This window comes from Neopelma chrysocephalum, unplaced genomic scaffold (genome assembly GCF_003984885.1).
Source record: "Neopelma chrysocephalum unplaced genomic scaffold, ASM398488v2 Primary Assembly neopelma1_96523, whole genome shotgun sequence".
NCBI lineage: Eukaryota > Metazoa > Chordata > Aves > Passeriformes > Pipridae > Neopelma > Neopelma chrysocephalum.
In genome coordinates, this window is record NW_020925169.1 from 283,424 (window position 1) to 307,568 (window position 24,145).

The 24,145-nt window shown below is 37.8% G+C and overlaps 1 protein-coding gene across 5 annotated transcripts in view; it reads left to right on the forward strand.

Moving 5' to 3' along the window:
- Positions 1-24,145, forward strand: part of MCTP1 (multiple C2 and transmembrane domain containing 1) — a 189,411-nt gene that overhangs the window by 136,943 nt on the left and 28,323 nt on the right. For 4 of the 5 annotated variants that reach the window (XR_003538401.1, XM_027708764.1, XM_027708767.1 and 1 more), the window contains one exon: positions 13,569-13,622. Coding sequence is in view for 4 of the 5 variants with exons in the window: in XM_027708764.1 (XP_027564565.1) it covers positions 13,569-13,622 (54 nt within the window). In the remaining variant the exon portion in view is untranslated. Of the gene's footprint in view, positions 1-13,568; positions 13,623-13,823; positions 15,064-24,145 lie in introns of those variants that run through there. The other variant, XM_027708768.1, reaches the window with a different exon arrangement.

The window sequence follows — 24,145 nt, forward strand, 5'->3', positions numbered from 1 at the left end:
GTAACTTTTCTAATGAAGCTAGTGATGGACTCTGTTGAGAACACTAAATGATGCTCAAAAAGTGTTCCTCTGAGAGTGCTTCTGACCAAGCTATATATTAAGCAACCATGTAGATCCCAAATCTCTGATATCTGTGCCATTAATGACTGCTTTTTCTTTATGTTTATCACAAGTAAGTTGGGACCTTGGTTTTAATGTTTTGAGTTTGGTTGTCCTCATGTTGAGCATCTGGCTTTTATGAAGTCTTCCGCAGACTTATTGGATGCCTTTCTAATTAACTCATGATGTTCAGTAGTATCACGAGTCCTTAGCTCAGGTCATTAGCACAGTATCATTAGAATACTGGTAATTTAAATATTTCTATTTTCCTATGCAGAGTGTAAATATTAAGTAAATTAATTAAGCAGTGTTTCCTAGTGGTTAGAGAATGCTTCAGCATTCACATGATCTGGCTTCTGTTCCCAAGTCTCCAGAGATTCCTTCTGGGCCTCAGTGAAATCATTGACTACTTTCTGAGGAGTATCATCTGTCTCTAAAAGTTACTCTGAAATCCTAAAGCTAATTATAAAGATAAATGTATTTGCGAACTTCACTTAATTAACATTAGACAAGCATAGTTAAAAATTGTGCACAGTTGTCTAAGTTTTATTTGGCTCCCTGCCAAGTCCCCAGACCCAGCACAAAAACATCCGGCAAAGAGCAAAGAAAAAAAACTATGAAAAATCCAGACTAGCTGAACTATATTAAAATAAATGTATTTACGTATATTACAGTTGTATGCAGTTGAAATACTATATACAATACCAAAAGGGAAAGAGAAAGGAAGGGGAAGGGAAAAAAACCCCAAAAACCAAGAACAGATATACACAATAAAAACAAAAACAAAAAAACCCTCAGGATCTAGCAAACTAAGGAATTAGCAAAAGAATATCTTACTACTTTCTTTGGGATAGCACAATTGCCCAAACACCACTGCCACGCTACCGGACTCAGGATCAGCAGGAACAGCAGGCCCCGTAGGCCCAGCCAGGCCTCAGCTCCCCCACAGAAGCGAGACTGGCTGCGGGGAATCTGCTGTCTCCAAACCTCGCTGGAAGGGAAGAGAGGAAGAAGCTTCTCTCTCCGTCTATTCATATGTTTGGATTACGTAAAGGAATAGGATGAAATCCTTCCTTCCTTCCTTCCTGGCGACTGGGAAGGAAGGCCTAAACTCAAAACCATTACAATAGTTTGTACTTTTTTAATGTCTATGGAACATACTTAAATTTGGGACCATCAAAAATAGCTTGGAAAAGTTGGTTTCCGTTACAATATCCCATGAGAAAGCAATTGTCAATTGTCTCTTCAGTTTGGGCTCTAGGAACCACACTCTTCTGCAGGTCAATGATTAGTTATCAGAGTTTCTGTCTGGATAGAGCAGAAAGACCAGCTTTAACTCATCCTTGTTTGACCATCTCTATAGACAAGGTATCATTTGCTATCTCCTCTTGGGCATCAGTTTTTTTGAAGCAGTTTGGAACTTATTTCCTTGTGGAATAATTTACCTGCCAAGCAAGGATGTGGGTTATTCTGTCATAGAATGAACCTGTGCTTCCTGTTTGAGTGCAAGTATGATTATTTTGTCATTTACTCTGACTCCTAATAAGTTATATGTGCGAGTCCTTTCTTGAATTCAAGGTGTACTGAGATTGGGGCAAGGGGGAGTCCCAAGTGTATTTACTAATAGGAGATAAGTGTATTGGAATGCCCAACAGAGAGGTGAAACAGCATGTTAGGCATTATTGCCTTCATAGATTCAGGTGGACTCTTTGTAGGATTGATGATCATTGTGGTTTTAGTCCAACACTGACACCAACTTTGAAAAGAACTATTAGATTCCCTATCTTTCATATATTTAGATCAAGATGAGTTGTGTTTCTGAAGGATATGCTTTCATGAAATAGGAACTCTTGCATTAAACTTTGGTGTAAGCAACTGTAGATAGACATAGATTTAATGGATGGTTCTCTAAATGAATCTGTGAGAATTCAGAACTGAACTAAAACAATGAGCTTCTGTCCTTAAGTCATGTGATAGGTATAAAAAATGAGATTTAAATATTTCCTGCCAGTATTAAGTGAGGGAAAACTATCACTAGAATGGAATTCCTAATGCCTTCCTCTGAATTTTGCATTTTTGCCTGAAGTATACACAGCTTCTTTCTCCAAGGATCCTTGCTCTTCCTTATAATCATACTGGGGGGGTCAAAAACTAAGCGATCCCAGATATGGGGTAGAAAACTGAAATCCTTTATTGAACACGCGCTTTGCAATATTAGGGTCTTGGAGGCAGGACATGTTAATGAGGAGGACGAGCTATGTTAATTAGGGAATTACACAAGTTTTTACTACCATTGCCGAATGGGTTAATATTTCCCTCAACCAGGATTACATAGGGAGAAAGGGATTAAAGGGCCTAGACATGGTCTGATACAATAATTTCAAAAAGTCCTTACTTATTTCTGCTGCAGGAGCCAGGCTAAATCCATAAGGTTGACTCTTTAATAAGTCTTGTGAAAAGGATTCAGCTCTTCAGATCACGGGATTCTTGTCAGCCACTGTTGCCCAAGGTTTATGGCTCTTTTCTGCAGATATTATATTTTGGGATCCTACACATACTCCTTATTATCTGACCACACAAAATAATTTATTTTTAGCACAACTGCTGTTCCACTATTAAACCATGATCACCCAAACATACAAAACTAGAAGTGAGTGAATCCTACTTGTTTGCTTTTATTTTCTTCCCCTGCCTTTTTTCCATCATCTTTTTCACATCTTCTGTGGGAGGATTATCAACCATTGCCATATTTCTGTCCCCACTGCCTGCTGCTTCTTGTCATCTGCTCTAGATCTGTGTGGTGGGGAGCAGCATGGAAGTACTACCCCTACACATTGCCAGCTCTTTGCCTATGGAAGGTGCAGGGTACAGAGCATGACATGGTGACAGACTGCAAACTAACGGAAAATGTGCCGGGGTTTAAAGCTTATTTTCAGTTTTTTTAAGAATCTACTTAATAGTTTGATGATTTCAAATATCTTATACAAAAAGACTCCCTCACTTTTGTGGCTTGGAGAAAACACCAGTGCTGCTGTCTGGTATCTGGAGTCTTTTCCTATTTCTAAGCAAAATTCACAGTCAGAACTGCATTAAGTTAATGGGGGGAAAAAATTCTTTTTTAATTTACTCCTGCATTGCTACTTCAGGCTGTGTTTTGTGTGTTCTGACTGCCTGCTAGAACTGTCTAACTTAAAGAATAGTCAGATAATCTCTCAAAATGTTCCCTCTCTCCAGCTCTTCATGGCTATGGATCATTTTTACCCTGTGTATGTAGGCCTGGCTACTACAATTAGGACAAACCATGACAGTCTCTCAGGTGTTGGGCTATAATGCTTAACAGCTGTAATAGGTACACTGGATCTCCTCTGATAACAGATTCTTGTTCTTCCATGCAAATTCTTTTCTTCCATGACCAGATAGGGAGCAGACAGGGACCCCAGATCATCTTTTCCTGCATACTGTCATTGAGGAGGAAGGGCTGGAAGAGGACTGGACAGATCTGGGAGGACAACAACCACTTGCAAAGCTTTTACTGACAGCAGGGACTTGGTTTTTACAACTGTGGGATCCTCCTTGAGGATTGAGAACTGCTAGGAAGAGATCCACCTCACCACTTGGGGCAAAATCTTTCTCAGAAGGTCATCCAACCTAATGAGTAGAACATTAAACTAAAAATAAAGGGAGAGGGTGATGATGACCTACAGTCAAGTGAGGAATCACAGAATAGATTGATTTGGAAGAGACCTTCAGAGGGACGCCTTCTACCAGACTAGGTTGTTCAAAGTCTTGTCCAACCTGACCTTGAACTCTGCCAGAGATGAGGCATTCGCAGCTTCTCTGGTCAACCTGTGCCAGTGCCTTACCACCCTCACAGTGAAGAATTTCTTCCCAATATCTAATCTTCTGTCAGTTTGAAGCTATTATCCCTTGTACTATCAAGAAAGTGGTAGTCTGAGTTGGCAAGCAAAGGGTGCAGGATGAATGGACAGGAGAGCCCTCAAAACCAACCCAACAGTACAGAAGGGCTCCACTGCAGGTGCAGGCACACAAATGTCTCTGGAAGAGGCTCTCACGCCCTCCCTGAGAACCCAGCATGCCAGAAGTCTCTCCCTGAAGTGCCTGTACTTTGGTGTGCACAGCATAGGAACCAGTAGGAGTTCAGGGGTCCATGTGCAGCTACATTCATTCATGATCACAGGTATGTGGTGAAATTGTTCTCATGTCCATCGCGCAGTGGATGTATACTGGCTTTTTAATCAAGACAGGCCGGGAAGGTGGGGAGAGGGAGTTGCTCTTCAACCCAGCGAAGGGAAGATTATGAAGGGATTGGAGCATCTGGCATACAAGGAGAGGCTGAGCAAGCTGGCACTGCTCTGCATAGAGGAGAAGGCTCAGGGGGTTCTTGATAATGTATATGAATAGCTGAAGGGAGTGGAAGAAGAGAGAGACAGGCTTTTTTCTCAGAGGTACTCAATGACAGGACAGCTATCAACTGCCACAAACCAAAACACATGGAATTCCATCTGAGTACAAGAAAACACTTTTGCTGTGAGTGTGGTCACAGCCAGTACCAGGTTGCCCTGAGGGGTTGTGGAGCCTCCATTCATGAAGCTGTTTAAGACCTTTCAGGACATGGACTTGGGCAACCTGCTCGGAAGTGACGTTTCTTGAGTAGGGAGGTTGGGCTTGATGATGGTCTGCTTGAGTGGGGAGGACAGGATGTCCATGCCAACCTCTGCCACTCGGATATTCTCTGACTGAAGATGCTAATCTTTCTCTCCTTTTTGGCCTATTATTTTCCAAGCAATTAAAAATTTAATAGAAGAACAATGCACATCCCTGGAGTTACCTGTAAATGTTCTTCTGCCATATATACACCTGTGGAGAAGTTTAATCATTTCACATCCTGCATTGACAGTTAATACTTAGAGCCTTTAAAGAAATATTAAATAGGTAATTTCCTCTTAAGTTTTGAGATGCACATGTCATTGCATAGAAAATGACACAACAGCTGGGAGTTAATGTGCCATACACAAATTTTTATGAATTTGTATAATTGATTATACATATAATATTTATAATCTTGTAAGAATTATGTAAAATGACAGAAGGCATCTTTTAACTTCATTATAGATTTTTTTACTACACAGGCTTTGATGACTTATATGTATATCTTTCTATTAAAAGTTAGAACTGGACATATTCAGGATAAAATTTTCAGAATAGAAGAAAAATAATTTTGCTAAAGACAGCCTTTCATTTTGAGATTTTAAGCAGTTTTCTCTGGATACTTTCTGTGTAGTCCTCCAATACGATATGTATATTCAGATCTTTATGTGTCTTCTGGATACTGCTGAATGAAGAAAAACAAAAGACGGAATGGGAAAAATTATGCTTATGAATATATCCATTTTATGGCAAAAATAAAAATTGTGCCTGTATTCTAGCTAGACAGTGTCCAGAATATGTCATTTGCACAAGATAATACAAAAGGTTATTGTCAGGTTGGAAACTACATCTTGACTTCTTTCTGACTGTGCTTTCATGAGAAGTTTTGCCTCCAGTATGTTAGCAATAGTAGCAGCCACAAAACCCCCAAAACATAAGAGCTGGTGGGAGAGCCACAGAATAATATATGTGTGAAAGTAAAGGCAAAGTACAGAAAAAGTAAGGCAAGTACAATTGTTTCTATAAAATTATTTTCAACATTATGGAGAACTGATTTTACCTTACATTTTCTAGCCCCTTGCTAATCACAAACTTTGTCTCCCTTTGTTATCATAATAAAATAAATTAGAAAGCCTTTTGCAAACAGGTCATCATCTGTCTATGTGCTGTTGAAGAACAAAGACCACTGGCAACATGTGTCTGAATATTAAGTAGTCTTCTGAGAATCATTGTTGTCTTCATGCAGCTGTTTGTTCTTTCTATATGATTCATATTGTTGGAAAATAAAAATACACTAAAGTACCCCACTAAGGGACAGGGTTGGGTTTTTTAAAATATATCAGAAAAGAAACATGAAAATGTCAGCTTAATCAAGCATTTAAATTTTATTAATCAAGTCTAATTTTTATGAGTGCAAATAATCACTGAAGCTGGACAAATTTGTTCTAGATTGCATCAGAATTATAATTTTAATATTTGATGGCCTGCTGAATTTAAATGGAGAATTATCTTTATGAAACATGCTCTTCATAATTTGCCATTAAATGAGAATTGAACAAAACAACATAAATCTTACATAAAGGTTATTTAACTAAATGTTGGTACTATAAATATTTTAAGTGCATTATGCACTGATTTAACAGTCATACAGTACACTAGGTAAAGATATGTGTTGGGCAGTAAGCATTTCTCTCCTGCAGTGTAATAGAATGTGTTGCTATAAGTGGCTGTCTGGGCTGAGTGAAAAGTTAAAAGTCTGTCCATGCTGCAATCATAATCCTTTGTCAGAGGTTTACATAGAGTATCAGAGTATGTAGTAACCCCTTGGTAAAACTTTTTGTGGCTGTTCTCATCCCAGTAACAGTTACAGAACCAAAATGTGCTACAGAATTGGAACATATTGGCTTGTTTTGATCTCCTGAAGACAAAATGCCAAAACCAAAATCCCACCTGAAATACATCCAGCATTTAAAAAAAAAAAGGGATTTTTTTTTCCTCATGAACCACTTGTTTTTTTAATTTAAATTTTGCCCCTTTTTTTCACATAGTCTTTCAATATTGCTGGCAACTTAAAATAAAACAGAGCAGGCATCTTTTTTGTATGAGACTGTTTTAATGATTTTTTTAATGCTTTTGCATCAAGATTTACATGGCAACAAGATTCACTAGACAGATGAAGTGGTTATTATAAATAGTCAATATTATATAACATAATATCCCTTTAGTTTCTAGTAAAAGTTCCATCAGTCATATTTTTCTAGAAAAATTCCCATAGTAGTAAAAATGACTACATAGTCATAGTAGTAAAAATTGTAGTAATGATTTTTATTCATTTTTAGTTTGGTTTTCTTTAGCACATTTTAATGCAGCCAAGAGTTAAGGAATTTTGGGATTGTGTTGTATTTACAGAAATGAATAAATACCTGGGGGAAAAAAACCTAAGTGAAATGACAATAATATGTGTATTACATAAATTTTCACCTAAAACACGGTAACATACATTTTCTCTACCAGAAAGCTTGCCAGCTTCAAACTGGCATTTAATAGACTGGATCACACCCACAAACTTAAAATAACTTGGATAAATGCTGATTTATAAGAGAAGTGTATCTGGTCCTACTAGAATCTGAAAACCATTTGAAGAGGAGCAGTAATAACAGTGAAAATCTATAATGAGCCATTGTGTTGTTTATAAGATAGTTTATCATCAGGTTTTGCCCAAGAATTCTAGCTCACAAAATTTTGTGAAGATGTTATTTTTTTTAATATTCCTGCATAATAATCTTACTGAAATAAAAATTAAGCCTTATGATAGATCTGAGATTTCAAGTGTACAGTACACGTTGAAGCCTTTAGATGGAGACATACTTCAAATAAACACTTAATATTCAGTTCACAGTGCATTGTGTAAATACAAGAAAAAGCTAAAATAAATGAGAACCAAATATTGAAAGAAATACAGAGAAAGAGGTATACTACTTGTGCATGTAATGGTAAAAATTACTTACTCTTAACTGCATTGGCAACTGAATATTGAGGGCATATAAAGCTGACAACAGGAAAAAGGTCACATGTTCTTGTCTAAATATCTATTTACTGCTGATGCATGTTCCTTAGAAATGTATTATATTGTAAATAAAAATTGTTATTGACATTACAGAACTCCATGTAATCAGCAGCATGCATCAAAAGGCCTCCGATAGCTGTATTAAAGTCTCATTTCCTGTTAAGAATCATACTAAATCACAATATGAGTGCTTTCCAGAATAAACTAACAAAATGCATTCTGTAAGAGAAAATAATTGTATTTGAATGCCTATGTAAAAACGAGGAAGTATTTTAGCCATAAAGTACTAATGCTTTTCTTTTTTGTCTGCTGTCATCCATACTGCAATATGTTCGACCTTACTGGCAAACTTATTGCACTAATTATTATTACATCTAGTGGTTCAGTTATTTTGATGATTGCTGCAGATGAATACCCCAAAGCCAAACCGTAGTGGTATAAATCAGGATCAAATGTATTCCAAATATACTACACTCTTAAATAAGAATCTGTTAATTTGATTTTTATTTTCCATATAAGTGTGATATAAAAATGTGGGTATTTTAATTAGTATATGTCTCCTGTAAAGTTTCTCCTTGGCAATTCTATGAAAGAAGCAGACTTCATGTTGTGAAAATGAGCACAAAACTGCTGCTGTAGTGGGCTTTGCTTCCACGTAAAATACCTGGAAATTACCTGAGAGAGCCCAAGTGGTTTTATGCATCTTTCTTAATCCATACACATTGCACAATTTTATATTACATTTACACATAAACCCTGAGTTGCATGACACACAAATTTACAGAAAATTTTATGCCAGGACAATATGAATTATCATTAAATCTGAACAGTCCTGAACAATGCAATTCTGAACACATTCATTGCATATCTGAAGTGCATTTAATTTGGAACCAAATCTTGTCCTCTCTTTTGTTTTCTCATATGAATTAAGTAAGATAAAAGCAGATCTAGAGAAGTTCTAATTGGGGGGCATTACTTCATGTTAAAATGTTAAGGTAACAGTCATCAGGGTTATCTGCAGAGATAGTGCCTCTTTTTTTTTTCTTTTGTTTATTTTACATCTTAGTGCTGAGCAGATGCCTGGTATTATTAACATGTAAAGACATCATAGTATCTTCTATGCAAGTGTTTCTGTTGGATCAGCCAAAAAATGTAGAACAAATACAATGGAGTGACTTGGCACACTTTGTATGAGAAACATTGGGCTGATGCTAAGAGAGAAGGACCTTTCATTAAAAATGGTGTTAAGTTTCAGTGTGTCGCTTTTCCATTGATTCTTTAGATTCAGGAGGTATTTCTAAGTTCTCTACATTTGTGGGTTTTGATTCATCACACTTGTAAATAACTAGAATCCAACCCTGCTTTGCAGGTGTTGAGGTTAGAAGTCAAAATCAATTATTTTATCAGAAATTCTATCTTGTTAGTCAGTAGATCTTTAGATAAATTCCTTAGAATAAAGTTGTGTTTAATGTCAGCTTCCCCAGAAGACAGAATTCTGCCCCACAGATGCAGAGGTTTTCTTCAGTGTGCAAATGTGGTGGCTGTGCTTCCATCTGGGGTCCTAGTGTAAGGTGTCTGCTGTGACTCCTCCAATCTGTTGTTGATTATGAGTCATACAGTATTTTTGGCCTATGTTTCTCAAAGAAGGTGGGAATGGAACAGGAATAATGGTGGTACATAGGAATTAGACTACACGCTGCTTCTGATTAATAAGCTTTAAATAGGGCTATTTTGCAGGGGAAGGATCTTACTTTGCAACATTTAAATATCATCTGGTTACTGTTTGGCCGTGAAATAGCTTACGTGCCATATTTGAGGCCATCTATGTGTGTTTTTTAAAATGTCATCTGTATTCACGTTACATTCAAGGGACAGTACCAAGAAACAGTTTCTTTCAAGACCTTCTTTCTACCAGTGGCATATAAGTCTGTGACAAGTGATATTGCAGAAGGTCATGTCACTTTTAACTGGTTGCATTAGATCTTTCTGATTTCCCCAGTGCCATTCCTTTGTTTGATTAATACTACTTGATTGCAAGCAAGGTATCAGAAGCATAATTTAGAGTGAATATTCTCAGGGCAATCTAAGATTTTTACCATAGAACTTTTATTCAAATAAATCTAACATTTTATTTTATCTTCATACGCTTTTTCTTGTCCACCCTCTCTCTCCTCTCCCTCCTTCCCCATCTCCTCCCTCCCTCCATTATACCTCCTCCAGGTACAATGCTTGACGCAGACATCCAAATAACTACTGTGTTCATTTAAAACAGAGGGGCACATGTGCACTTTATTTGAATAGAATCGAAGCAGAATCAAGGCAGAAAAAGTTTCGTTGTGGGGTTTTTTTCTACCGCATTCCTACTATAATGTTGAAGTAAAATCTGTGTTCAGATCCACCATCCTTCTCTTCAATAGCCTTGCTTTGTTCTGCAGAAGTAGACTGTACTTCAGTATACAGCTTTTATAAGGCTTCAGGGTGTTTCTTCCTATATCATAAGACTATGAAGAATCTACTTACCTTGTTTTAATTTGTGGCAAAGTTCTGAAAACACTTGTTTTGGTGGTTTAATGAATTGTATTACTGTGTCTGTATTGTCTGTATGTTCATGTGTGTCAGGTTTTTCTCTTTCTGCTCTTCCTTTTGAATTTCAAGACACATGAAAGCATGGGCTGTATATGTTTCATATACTTTAAAGAATTATTTGTTAATCTTGGGCATTGGCACACTTTCACTACATTTTATTTTGCAACAATAACTGAATTCTGTTTTTCTTTCCAAGCAATTCAGTACTCCAAATCTCAATGTAACTGATGATGTGACTAACCTAGAACAAGACCATAAACTAGTAGTGGCTTTTGAATTAAAAAATTGAATGGAGGATCTGGAAATCTGGGATTAGTCTGATACTTCAAGTAATTTCAGAGGACTTTTTATGCCCTTTGAACAAGTTAACATTTTGCCACCCTACAGAAGCTTGTAAAGTAGTTTGAGATCATTAGGTGTGGAAGAAAAAAAACAACTGAGTCTGAAGTAGTATTATCCAGATAATTTAGAGTAGGTATTGTCATGCAAGTGATTTCTCCGCTATCATTTGCAATAATTTTAGAGATTTCCAAGTCAACTGATTGTCCTATTGCTAACTTTAATGCCAATGTGAGATAGGCATTCAGCTATTCAACCCTGTCAAGACAAGGAATTTCTGGATGTACATAAAAGAGATCTTTAAGTGTCTGGGGAATATTAATGTTGAAAAGTAAGAGACTCAGTGAGTTTAGTCAGCTCCAGGCGTTAGGGAGTATGTGAGCCAACAGATCTGTTTTATACCTTGGGCTTTGGTCAGCTACTGATGTAGTTAAGTGGGTTTTTTGCATGTGGCAAAATTGATTTAAGAGGGTTTCCATCTTGCTGCAGCCCTTAACAGTTTGTTTTCGTCCTCTCTTCTCAGTTCGCCATTTTCTTGGTAGAGCTGGTGGAGTGTTCCTGAAGCTGCTTAGTAAACTGGGTCAATGCATTAAAAGTTTGAGATGCGGTTTTTTGAAGAACTCAGCCCAGTGATGCAGTTTATGACTCAGCTCCCCAAAGATTTGGAACAGGCCAGGGAAGATGACAGTCAGCTACCAGGAAAGGGACAAGAAGGTGATATAGGTGCATGGGAAATGGGAAATGCCTTTTTTTCACAGGGAGGTCAGTGAAGACAGGACTTCTCAGACACTTCCAAATTGGATGTGTAAGATGGTGTACTGAGCTAAGCGGGAGCAATGTGCTCTCAACATTTCCCTGTGACCAAAACTCTCTTGTCACTGTTTCTGGTCCCCTTTTTTTGAGCAATGGAGCAGACCTGGCCTAAAAGGCCTACAAAGAACAGGAGGGAGACTTCTTTATGGATAGTGGCTAGAGCACAGCCTGGATTCCTTCTTCAGCCTGAGGGGACTCAGAAGTACACCTGCCTAGCTGGCATTAGGTCAGAGGCTACAGAAGGTTCGGTCAGTCAGGCTCCTCCTGCTGAAATTGTTGTTCTGGGCAGGAAGGGATTCAAGAGTAATTCCTTCATTGCTTGCGTCATGCTTCCTCCTCATGCTTTTGGACATGCTCACTTTCTATGGTTGCTTTGTATTTCTAGTTTTATCTTTGATTCTAAACTCCAGGACAGAGCAGGCAGTAGACAGAATTAGACGTTCCTTTCCCTCCAAAGTACTGTTGTCAGAGGTGTTTTGGAACAGAGTTCAAACAAGGAGGAGCAGCTGAAACTGGAAACGTTTTGAACTGTGCAGTTGACTTGCATGTATGCACAGTGCTCTACTAGATGTGCATGTTACATCAAACCGTGCATTGTTAATGTTTTGCATGGGCCCATGTAATGTGACTAACTGTGACCTTCCTGATGTTTGAGCTGAGACAGGAAACCAATACACCCACTTTTATTTTTCCATTCTTCTCTTACCTGAATTTGGCTCTAGGATAGTGTAAAAGTCCCTTAAGTTCTTGGACATGGATTTGGGAATATCCTTACATCTGTGTTTGGAGGCTGATTATGAAATCATAATTTTAATGTGTTGTCTTAAATGACAAGTACACTAAAATTGTTTGTAGCTTCACCTATATCACGTAGTAAACTACCATTTTAGTTGGCAGCAAGTCTGTAAAATAGGCCAAATTATTATTGTTTCATATCAGTGAGTTTTTCCTTCTCTTTTCCACTCTATGCATATTTTATAAGATGTAGTATACGATTTTTGCATTCATAATGGGACACTGGGCTAGATGGATCTTTGTTGACCTTTATTATGGCACTTCTTGTATCCTGATATGTACTTAGATATAAATAAAGATCTGAAGAGGCACATTATTTTCTGGTTATAAGGAGGTACAGCTTTTTTTCATTCCACCAACAGAGAATTTTCCTCTTAGGGTCATTGATCACAGTGTCATGAGAGAAGGATTTTTGACTTTTAAGTCTGAATCTGCCACTGCTCATCTTTGGAAAGTCATTTAATTTCTGTAAACTAGATTTAGTGGTTCATTTCATGCTCATGGTGTGATTAATAATTATAATATTTGTAGAATGAATTGAATGTGTATGTGTATATTTCCCAGTGCTAGACTGAAGAACTTTATATGGAAAAATACACAGATGCAGATATGTGGCACCTGCAGCTAGCAATGAATGTGCATAAAGTTAAATGCACAGATTGTATAAAATTACTATTAAGAAATACAGTGATAATGCTGATAGAGCATATGGAATATATAATTGTTGAAGATTATAAGGAAATAAACTACTATGAATTTATTCCCAGCTTTGTATTCTTCAAAAATCTCGTAGTGAATACTGTAAATTCTATTAAAAAGGTTGCATTTTTATGTAGGTAACAGTAAATTTGAAGTGAGCATATGTGTGTGCTGCATAGGCACCAGTGGAGCTGACAAAGGATTCCTTTAATTAAAGCAAGCATATACTGAATTTTGAACTACCTTTTAAATACTTAAATTGTCAAGCAAGCATTTTGTGCAGGAAGGATTTTCAGTATATAATTCCCTAATGTAGGTCAATTAAAGCTATAATGCTTCCTAAATTTGAATCTTTAGATCAAGTGTTTTTTCCTGGTTGTACATTTTCCCTCTGCATTTATTTCAAGTGTTAATAAAGTTTTCATCTACAAAAGGCTTAGAATTGACAGAACAAAACTCTTCCTTTTTAAATCATGACAACTACTACTGTTTCTGTCTGCAGGTAGTGGAGGACATGCTAGAGGACGAGGAAGAAGAGGATGACAGAGATGACAAGGTAATTATGTTTCCTAGCACTTGGGTATCTGGGGATGGGAGAATTTAGACATGACACTGTTTTTACCGACAGTTAAAAAAGGAGTTGAAGTGTTTTAGTCCAGAAAATTGGACAGATCTGTTTATCATCCTAATAATGCTACAGTGTGTTGCAGGAAAGGATAGAGGTCTATAAATCCTGCCTTTTTTTTTTTTTTCCCAGTCCAGAGCTGGGTCAAATATTTTTCTGCCAGGAACAAAAATAATTCAACATGTCTGGAACTTGATAGCTCTTGTGAAGATAACTGCAGCAACAACTGTTTTTGAAGGACAAAAATTCCTCCTGTCTTGAATATTACAAATAGGGCTGCACTTCAGGCGAAAAATGATGTGGAAATCCACATCATCCCAACTCCATATGGGTTAAAGTTGGGATATTGACATCTAAAATTTTCAAAGAATTACTTGGTGGGAGAACGGCTTAAACATTTTGCACTCCATATGACATTACTTAAGTAATCACGATTCTTCTAGACATCCACTTGATCTGAAGTTTGCATTGTGGCCCTGCAAGGTGGGAAACTGTGGGGGATCATTCAGCTATTTGAGTGGATGCGGTTCAGTTTAGAGGCTGCTGATTGGGTTGAGGATTGCAACCACAGTGAATAACAGCTCATTTTGCACATTTAGTCCAGCTATCAGACTACTTGGATTGGTTGTCCCCCAGGGAGAGGGAAAAAACAGAGAAAAGAAATTAGAATGGCGTTCCACCACTGAAGCAATGGCTAGCACTGGCAGGATGGCTTTCTGGTGAGACAAGTGCAGTGAAGACAGCCCCTTTGTTGCTGGTATTTTCCTATCAGAAAGGTGGTATTTGTGGAAGAAAAGAAAAATATAGTTTTACAACAACTTTGTATTAAAATTCAGATTATTTTGACCTTCACAGATGTTCCCCCCACTTCTCTTGTAGTAAAGCAATTTTTTTTTTCGAAAGGAGAAAAACAGTGTATTTATGCTCTTGACCTTTTTTCTGGCTGAGATATACATTTATATGAAAAATATAACAATTCATATGCTGGCAGCAGCATTTGAAATGTCAGAAAATTCACTATGATTAGTTAATACCCTGAATGATTATTTTTCTGTTAGCCAACACCTAAAATATGAGAAATTATTTAAAAAAAGATTATTTTCCTTGTTCCATTGCCAGATCAAACCTTTTAAAATTGACAGAAAGCTATTATGTGAAATTCTTCTATAAACCACTTAAATTGTTAGCTACATAATTTCAGAATGAGCAAACATTGTAATAACAAAGACCTTCTTTTACAAAACACATATGTGACGGTTTTTAACACTAAATGATATGAGCATCCACTTCTGGCAATAAAATACATGATTTATTGCAAGGGTCCATCATATAGCTGTGAAGAGCTTGTATTTTATCTCAACATGCTGGCTTTGAATCATCATTTGTTTTCAGATAAACACTGATCTACCATCCATTTGAGGCCATTTTCTCCTGTTTCTTTCTGCTTTATTATTAGAGCTGATGCAAATGTATGATACTGGTAGTGTGTGTATTCCTGGATATTTTAATCACTGTGGTTAGTTCAGAAAGAGTAGTGCTTGTCTGCTTGTAGTTTAAGCCAGCCTAGGTAGTTACTGCTTAGTGGGTTTTGGAAATTGCTAAACAAACTCCTTTAAAGGGGAAGATGAGGGCGGGGGTCAGCCCTCCCTCCCCCCAATTCTCTGGTGATTAGCAAACGCCAGGCAAAACATACCTAATTAGATATATCACTCTAGATTTCAGTGTTGTGATCAAATATTCAGCTTTCTCAAATTGACACTAGAGTTCAAAGATTCTTCTAGATCTAGTTACCAAGGTTGAATAAAAGTGAGTACTGACATTACCATGTGTGTTCAGTGAGCCCTTTTATTGAATATTTAAGAGCTGTCTTTCTATACAGAAGGTGTTGAGGTTGATTTTTATAAATTCAAAGCTGTCTTCGTTATTGCAAATGTTTTGAGCTCTCAAGATTGAATATGCTGTTTGAATGGGAAAAAACCTTACACTTTTTAAAATAAGCATATGTGGACTACCGCCTATATTCAGTGTGTTTTGCAGTGTGTGTTATTTTACACAAGGGTTGTAAATTATAAGCACATGCTTAGGACTGAATTGTTTGTCGTTCAAAGCTAAGTGACTGTTTTTCCTTTTTGGTGTACTAGACATACTCTCATACTGCTCTTCCTGTTACATATTTTTGGCTAAATGGAAGGGTGCACTTTTGTGTTATTTTAGTTCATGTATGCATTTTCTTAAAGCTATGTGCAAAATGAAGTTTCATGAGAAAACAAATGCAGATTTTGTAACACCAGCTGATAATGGCCTCTGGCTTTTATTATTTCTCTCGGTGTTTTTCATATGGCATAATAGAAGACTCAGGAAAATGGGTCTTCTTATGCAAAGAAAGTTACAAGAATAATAAATGTGCCAAAACCTCACTTTAATTGAAACTGAAGCATATGATGCAAATATGTAAAATACATCCCAGCTGTTTGACCATGGCCAATGTCTTGGCTCCCTGATTACCATGAGGCAGCTATTAGTCCTGTGACCTTTGGACTTAAGAGTAAATGGGACATTACACAGAACAGGAGCACCTGTTTTCCATTTAACGAAGAATCCTTGCAGGCTTTACCTAAACCCCTCCATATGTTTCACTTAGCAGATTGTTGTGGGATTATGAAAAGTGTCTTTCTTTAGAGCTGACTTGGATAGTAGTGACTTGCTCATGGTGAAAGGGTAACTCTAGCAGCTTGATGAGGTCAGCATGGGCATGCGCTGGTGTTGGTTATGTGTGTTGGAGGGGCATTGCTTGACATCCCTAAACTGCAGAGTTACAGAAGTAATAAACTAAGGATAATGACTGCTCATATGTATGTAATTAGATAATGTAATGCATTTTATTAATAATGGTGTGGAATACTGAGAGGAGTTTGACAAGGTAGGTAGATTTGCACTTACCGTGTTACTTAGTCTCATTCTAATGTTCTGGATTTTAGTGACTTCTTTCACCATCTGCTGCAGTTAAGGTAGGGTAGATAGGACTGTCAGTTTAAGGTCAGAGGATGTGATTTTTTTTACTGGAGAATCTTAACTTTCATCTTCACTTGCAATATCAATAGTAAATTAAAATTGCAGGTATGCTTCTTGTATCAGTTACAAAGTGGTGCTTAGCAGTGGAACACTTTTTTCCTAATATTGCTTCTTTGTCATGTGGCTGCTGATAGAATATTTAGGATTTGAAAGAGATGTAGTTTGTTTGGCTCAGGCATTTGTCTTTCATTTAATACTAGTTTTTCCAAGAAATAGTATTGCATTCTGCATTCTGTATGTTCTGTAATGCTTGCTAAACCTATGCCAACCCAAGATTTGCAGTTTAATCTGATTTCTCTCTCTTTCTTCTTTTTTTCTTTTGGCTTCTTTCCAAACACTGGCTTATACAGTATCTTAGCAAATAAGGGTCAGTTAAATTACATTAAGTCAATAAGCTATCAGAAGGATTTTTACACAGTTATGTTATGATAACATAGTGGTCAGTATACGTAATCTATGTATCTAAGATTTTAGTTTGTCATTTCAGAAGTTCACATATGCTTTTCACATAGCTTTATTCTTTGAACAAGCTCTAGGTAAGATATCAGATAATCACAAAGAATTTAAGCTCAGCATTTTGTGGGAAGTCCTCAGCGTGCCACAGAATCAGGCCAGTGGTAACTGCTACTATTGCAGACTTAAGTGGAGGAAGATGCACGATATGAACACTATTTTATTTTGCCATTTTATTAATAAAAAATATTCCGATCATTTGCACCTTTGGCTACTCTCTCTCTAGGCTTTCATTCTTTGAAAAATTCTTTGCAGTTCTCAGTTAATGTTATTGTACTTCAAGATAAATAGAAGCTTTTGTAATGAATGATAGTTGAGTCAAATTAAAATATGTTTTAAAACTTTTAATCATTGCTCCTGAGAGGTACTAACTTTGTTCTCAAGCCAAGACATGTTTGTAAACTGTCTCAGAAGCATGCCCTGTATTTTTACTGAGAGTAGATCGTGAAGAGGAGGAAGGATAACACTGATGTAGCCTACATTTTTTATATTCCATAAAAAAGAAGATGGCGATCTATTATAGTGGCAGTTATTTCCTGTAAAATATGTGGTGGAAAAATGATATTGAGAAATAGAGAGTGAATGGAGTCAAACTTCTCAGTGCAAACTTCTCTTCTTGTTTCAGCTCAGTTTAGTTAATAATGTAGAGATAGTGATAAGAGGTGTGTAGTTTTTATAAAAATTGTACTTAATAGGAGGATTGATGGTGTAGACTGCTTCAGCCCATACTCTGGAATACCAGCTGATGCTGGTTTTGATCATTGGATCACGCCCAAGTCACAGCCATGGAGTTACTTTTGCTTGGATATAGCTTGGGTCATGTGGAGCCTTTGCACAGCAACTTCTTCCTGCCCTATACTAGGACACCACAAGGGTTTTGTCATCAATATATGATGTACCTTTGAAAACAGGTAATTTGAACAGCTTTTGAGAGGTTTAATTTTAATGAGATCAGGTTGCCTTGTCCTCGTACAGTCCTGAAATACTATCAAAATTATTGAAGTAAAGTAGGTATTAGTGAGATCAGAATCTGATATTTATATCTGAAGTTATGGTAGATGTTTAAGAATGTGACATAGTTTTGCCTTATATTTTCCCTCTACCCTTAATTTTATTTCTTAATGTAACTAAGCAGATTTAAATTCTTTGAGGCAAAGAAAAGGGCTGTTTTCTCCTAGCTCCTCAAAAAGTAACTTTAAGGTGTACATCTATATGGTCTTCTCTGTGACTTGGGAGAGGAATGATGACTGTTAAAGGAAACAACCAAAACACTTTACTGCAGGGTTTTCTTGGAAACCTTCCTACATGTGCAGATTGGTTTACTCCTTAGCTCCATGTAGCATCAAAATGGTGAGAACGGACTATTCCTCATTCTCTAACAGAATTTCTTTAAACTGGTTTCACACAGAATCAGGAGATCTGAGTTCCATTCAAACTACTGTCATTAACCACTTGCAACTCTAAGCAAGCCATGTAGTCACTGATACATGAGTATTTGGCAGCTGCCTGAATGTTTCTTCAGGTTTATTCACAGCTCCCTATTTTAACCTTCCAAAGAGCAGCCCCAAAGACCTGTTCTGGAGAGATGCCTTTTGAACTTTTTCTACAGCAAAGTGTAGAGCAATAAAGAACAAGTCTTCATCTAAGTCCCACAGGAAGCAGAGATAGTAATGGATAAGTGTAGTGGCTTGACCCTGGCTGGATGCCAGGCACCCACAAAAGCCACTCTATCACTCCCCCCCACAACTTGACAGAGAAAATACAACAAAGATTTCATGAGTTGAGATAAGGACAGGGAGAGATCACTCACCAATTACCATCACAGGTGAAACAGACTCAGATTGGGGATATTAACTGAATTTATTACTAACAAAATCAGAGCAGGATAATGAGAAGTAAAACAAATCTTAAAAGCACCTTCCCGCCCACCCCTCCCTCCTTCCCAAACTCTATGTCCTGCCCCCCAGTGGTGCAGGGAGACATAGAGTGGATATTCAGTTCATCACACATTGTTCCTGCCGCTGCTCAGGGAGAGTCCTTCCCCTTGTCTCTCATAGGGTCCCTCCCAGGGGGCCAGTCCTCCATGAACTTCTCCAGCTTCTCAACATAAGTCCATCACACAGGCAGCTGTTCTCCACAAACTGCTCCAACATGGGTCGTTCTTCCATGAAGTGTAGTCCTTCAGGCATAGCCTGTCACAATGTGAGTCTCCCACAGGGTCACAAGTCCTACCAGAAAAGCTGCTCCAGTGTGGACTCCTCTCTCCATGGGTCTGCAAGTTCCTACCAGGACCCTACTCCAGCATGGATATCCCTCTTTCGGGCATCCAGCTACTCCAGCGTAGGTATCGTCCAAGGGCTTCAGGTGGATCTCTGCACTCCCATGGTCCTCTGTGGGCTGCAGGAAGACAGCCTGCTTCACCATGGTTTTCACCATGGACTGTGGGAGAATCACTGCTCTGGCGCCTGGAGCACCTCCTTCCCCTCCTTCTCCACTGATCTTGGTGTCTGCATAGTTGTTCCTGTCACATATTCTCACTTCACTCTTCCCTGCAATTACATCTGTGCAATAACTTTTTTTTATTTCCTTCTTATATATGTTATCACAGAGGCATTTACTATAATTTCAGATTGGCTCGGCCGTTGCTTTTAGCAGCTTCTCACAGAAGCCACCTGTAGCAACGCCCGCTACCAAGACCTGCTCACGCTTACTAATACAGTAAGATACAACTTGTAGAAGAAAAGTGATGGTTGAGATATGCTAACCTAAGTGACAGTGTGTGGTTGACAGCGTATTTGAATGAGAATGAAGGAGTGGCAGAGATGACGCTGTGAGAGAAGAGGATGATCAGCAATGTGGCTGTCTCAGCAATATGGATGGTGCATGGTGGTCTGGGTTTTCATCTTAGATTTGATGCTGAGGCTCGCAGCACAGCACAGCTGAAAATCTAAATCTTAAGCTAGGTGTTTGACTTTCACCTCACTGATATGCTTGTAAGAAAAACTGCAATGTCAACTACAAAAATTTGCCAGGATAGTTGATCAGACTTTTCTGTGCTTTTTGGGGAAAGCACAGGAATATGAGAAAATAAACTGCAAGCTTTTGCAAACAATATGCATGTATTTTGTTTGCAGTGCGTAGAAAATTTTATATTGTTAATTTTATGTTGATGTTTGGGTCACTGGTGAAGTTGCTGGACAGATCATCTAGGGAAAATACAATCCTGACAAAATGAAAGAGGCACCCCTGCCCCAAAGAGCTGAAGTACAAAGCTCCTCCTAGAGCAGTGTTAAAAAATTGGTGTTGTGCGGCGGCATCCAGAACACATCATGGCATGGTAGAGAGCAGAGTCTGCCTCTACTCAGATGTCATCTACTGGCAGATTAAGAGGTAAGTTTGGCATAAATAAAGCTTGTGGACAAATACTGCATACAACTGCTTTGCTCTGCATTCTGCATTTACTGATAACTACTAAAAAAGCTCCAAATGTAGGGAGCTTGTCCAGGCTGCTCCTGGCTGCACTCCTAAGTCAAGCACTGGAACCAAGTGCCTGATAGAACAATGTTTTTTGTGTAGATTTATTGACTTTTCTATTGAGTTGCGTGCCAAGACTACAGACGCCCACCCATGAGCCCTATGGGACCAGCTCTGAGTTGAGGAGGCTGCAGGAGCTAGAGCTGTGTGCAGAAAAAGTTGCACACATATATATGACTTGGGGAGCCCAAGGCCAGTACTTGGGCAGGAAGTCCTTGTGAGGAAGGATGCTGAGACCTATGTCAGTAGAAGGCAAGGAGGCAGAGATAGGCCACAAAGCCCCAGATGGAGGTGTGCTGTGGTAACAGGCATGGATTTGGCATCCAATTTAGGAATGTGTAGAATTTACCTTAAATGTCCCATACGTTAATTTCAGAGCAGTTGGCTTTGCTGTCTCAGTAGTTCTTTGAATGTAATCTTAGGTGTACAGTTTAGATAAACTTGAAAATTAGAATTTATGGCATATGGAAAAGCAATAACCAGTTGTTTTAGCACTCTGACTTGGTATTCAATGTGACTTAAGAAATGGGGAGGTATCTGTGTTATTTTCATGATCATCAAATGCGTGTTTGACTGGTTTGGGAGCAGGTGAAGTAATATGATAGCTTAACGTACAGCTGTAGCCGTCTGATAGTGCACTGTTTTTGTTATTGTCTGATTGAGTAACTACACCGGGATATTAGGTTTGCTTGTCACGGTGCTTAGTGCCTGTGGTAGTTGAGCAAGTTACTTTTCCACTGAGTTGACCCCAAAGTCCCAGAGTTTTTCAGTCAAACTCCTCAGATTTCATACACTGTTAGCTCCTTTCCTTTTGTAATGGGTTATATTAAAGAAAATGTGTCACCTTTTACACCATGTAATACAAAATCAGACAGAATTCATGCAAGATTATGTCAGGGGAAATATAATATTACAGACCTGCTTATCTCAAGATAGCACATGGAAAAATAAACTTGCACAACTGACAGATTTACTCGATTCTGCAAATAAGTTATTTGTAATTAATTGAGCTGAGAAATGTATATGGATTATTTTAATACATCTCAAAAAACATGTAAGAAAAATTACTAGTAAATATTTAAGTATTCTTTCTTTCTCTTTCTCCTATTTCCTTTCTCTTTTTATATTTTCTTGGTGTGCTCAAGTGCTAAAGTAACGAAGTCCAGGATGGGAAAAAGAGATTTTATCTTACCAAACTTTTTGTTCTGAAGGCTAGCAACTTTAGAAAAGCAAAATGGACACCACTCCTTTATGTAATGTTATAGATATCTAATGCCACCTAGGTAACAGAGAGCTCTCAGAGAGAAGCATTCTTTTGAAAAAGTATTGCTGTCTGGTTTTCTTTAACAGTATGAAAAGTGTGAAAAAGTCAGAGCAGCATTGCTAATTTGAAGCTTTCTTGCAGTCAGAAACAGTAATTTAAGATGCAACTGCTCAGCAGATCTGCTTTTTAGTATTTTGCACCAGAAAATGGTGCTCTTTCTCCTTCCCTCAGCATATGAAACAACGATGTGTTGCTACGCCTCTAATGTATAGTATTAGCTGCAATTTAAGATTAAGTATGGAAAAGCTGTTTGTTGACCTTTAATTACTGTTTGATTAAAATTTTAAATACCAATAGGGAAAGAGTAGATAGAAGCTCTTTAGAATGCCTTCTCTGCTGCTGAGTAGGAGGCTAATTTGTAGCTGGATTATTCGTTTTTTAAATTTGGAGGGAACTTGAAATCCTGAGTATGTTCATGTGCGTGTTCACGTGCACCAAAGCATCTTGTGTATTTTCTGTACTCCCAGGATTGCTTTCCTTCCCACTCTCAGAGAACAAATGCTACCTGAATGTTCTAGATTAATACACAGCATATAGTGAAGATCAAGAAACTGTTTACTCAGCTATTTTTCTTAAGTTTAGTACACACCCCTTCATTTTGACAGAAAAATGGTTTACATAGTAATGGTTTTAGTTTCTGGATTGTCTGTTAAAAATTAAGACTTTACAGTCTGTTCAGGGAATATTTGAAGCTGCATTATCTAAGATTACATTATATAATGTTATAGACCAAGAGTCCATTTCTTACTAAGTATTTGTTTCATGCAGCTCTTACACTGTGTAATCATTTTCACCCATCTATCTCAGAATATATAGATTCAGAAGAAAATGTGTTTTAACACCATGGTATTTTTAGAAAGAAAAAATTTATGCTGAATTTTGAAGTCTTAGTGCATAAATACAGACATGTCATTCCTTGAAAGTGCTGAAAATTGTTTTTTTCCCTGGTGAAATGTTGTCTGTTTGTTGAGAACATTGGAGATTCTTTGTTCTTGAGACTGTCTGCCTTTGAAAGGAAGGCACAACAGTTTGGTCTGGAGCTGTGTTTTCCTCTGATGCCAGTCAGACTTTTTGTGACTATAGCACCAAAAAGGCCCAATCAAAAACCAGCAGATTGAAAAGCAGCGCCTCACACTGTTGAAGCTCCGCAAAAGAATTTGGTGAGAAATCCCCTAGTAATGGAGTGGTTTGACAATGCATCTTTGAATCTGGTCAAAGAACCAGATTCAAAAAACCTCTCCTTGGGAGCCTGCTGGGAGAGTAATATGGAGAAAGTTCAGCAAATTTTGTAATTCCAAATTAGTGTGGTGAGGAGTTCAGGTGTCACTGCCGACAGAGTTTGTAGAAATACCATTTGCTCTTAAAAGCAGGTCAGCAAGCAAAAGTAGAACAATATACAAGATTTGATGGAATATGTAGAACAAAGCTAGACTTTTTTCCAGATTACCCAGTCAGAGTAGTCATAAAACCTAGAGAGTGATTATTGTGAGGGTTGGAGGAATTAGATTTCATAATCTGAATAAGGAAAACATTCAGAAAAAATGGTATTACCTTTTAAAAAGACTAAAAATAAAATAAAAGAATCTGCAGTCGGCGGGATCTTACCCCATATTCTTATTTCAATATTCCTTAAAATTTTGAGTGAGGTAATTTACAAGGATGATACCTTGTAATGACTTCCAGGGAGTCAAAAAGTATATATTTCATTAGGGTGAAACTCAATAGCAGACATATTGCTACAGTCATGCTTGAAGTAATATTCTGCTGTGATTTTTTCCACCATATCTAGAGCAGGGTTAGTCAAGGACAGAGAGAACTCCAGCACTGCTACACTACCTTGACCTACCTGAAGTGTTGTTCTTTCCCTTTGAAGATGTCAATATCCAGACACTATACATTTCTTCAGGGCACTATGAATGTCTCTATTCAGAGTTGTATACTAACAAAGCAGATAAGGACACAAGGCAGGAGCACAGCCAGAGCCCTGACATGGGTTTAAAATGTATGATAT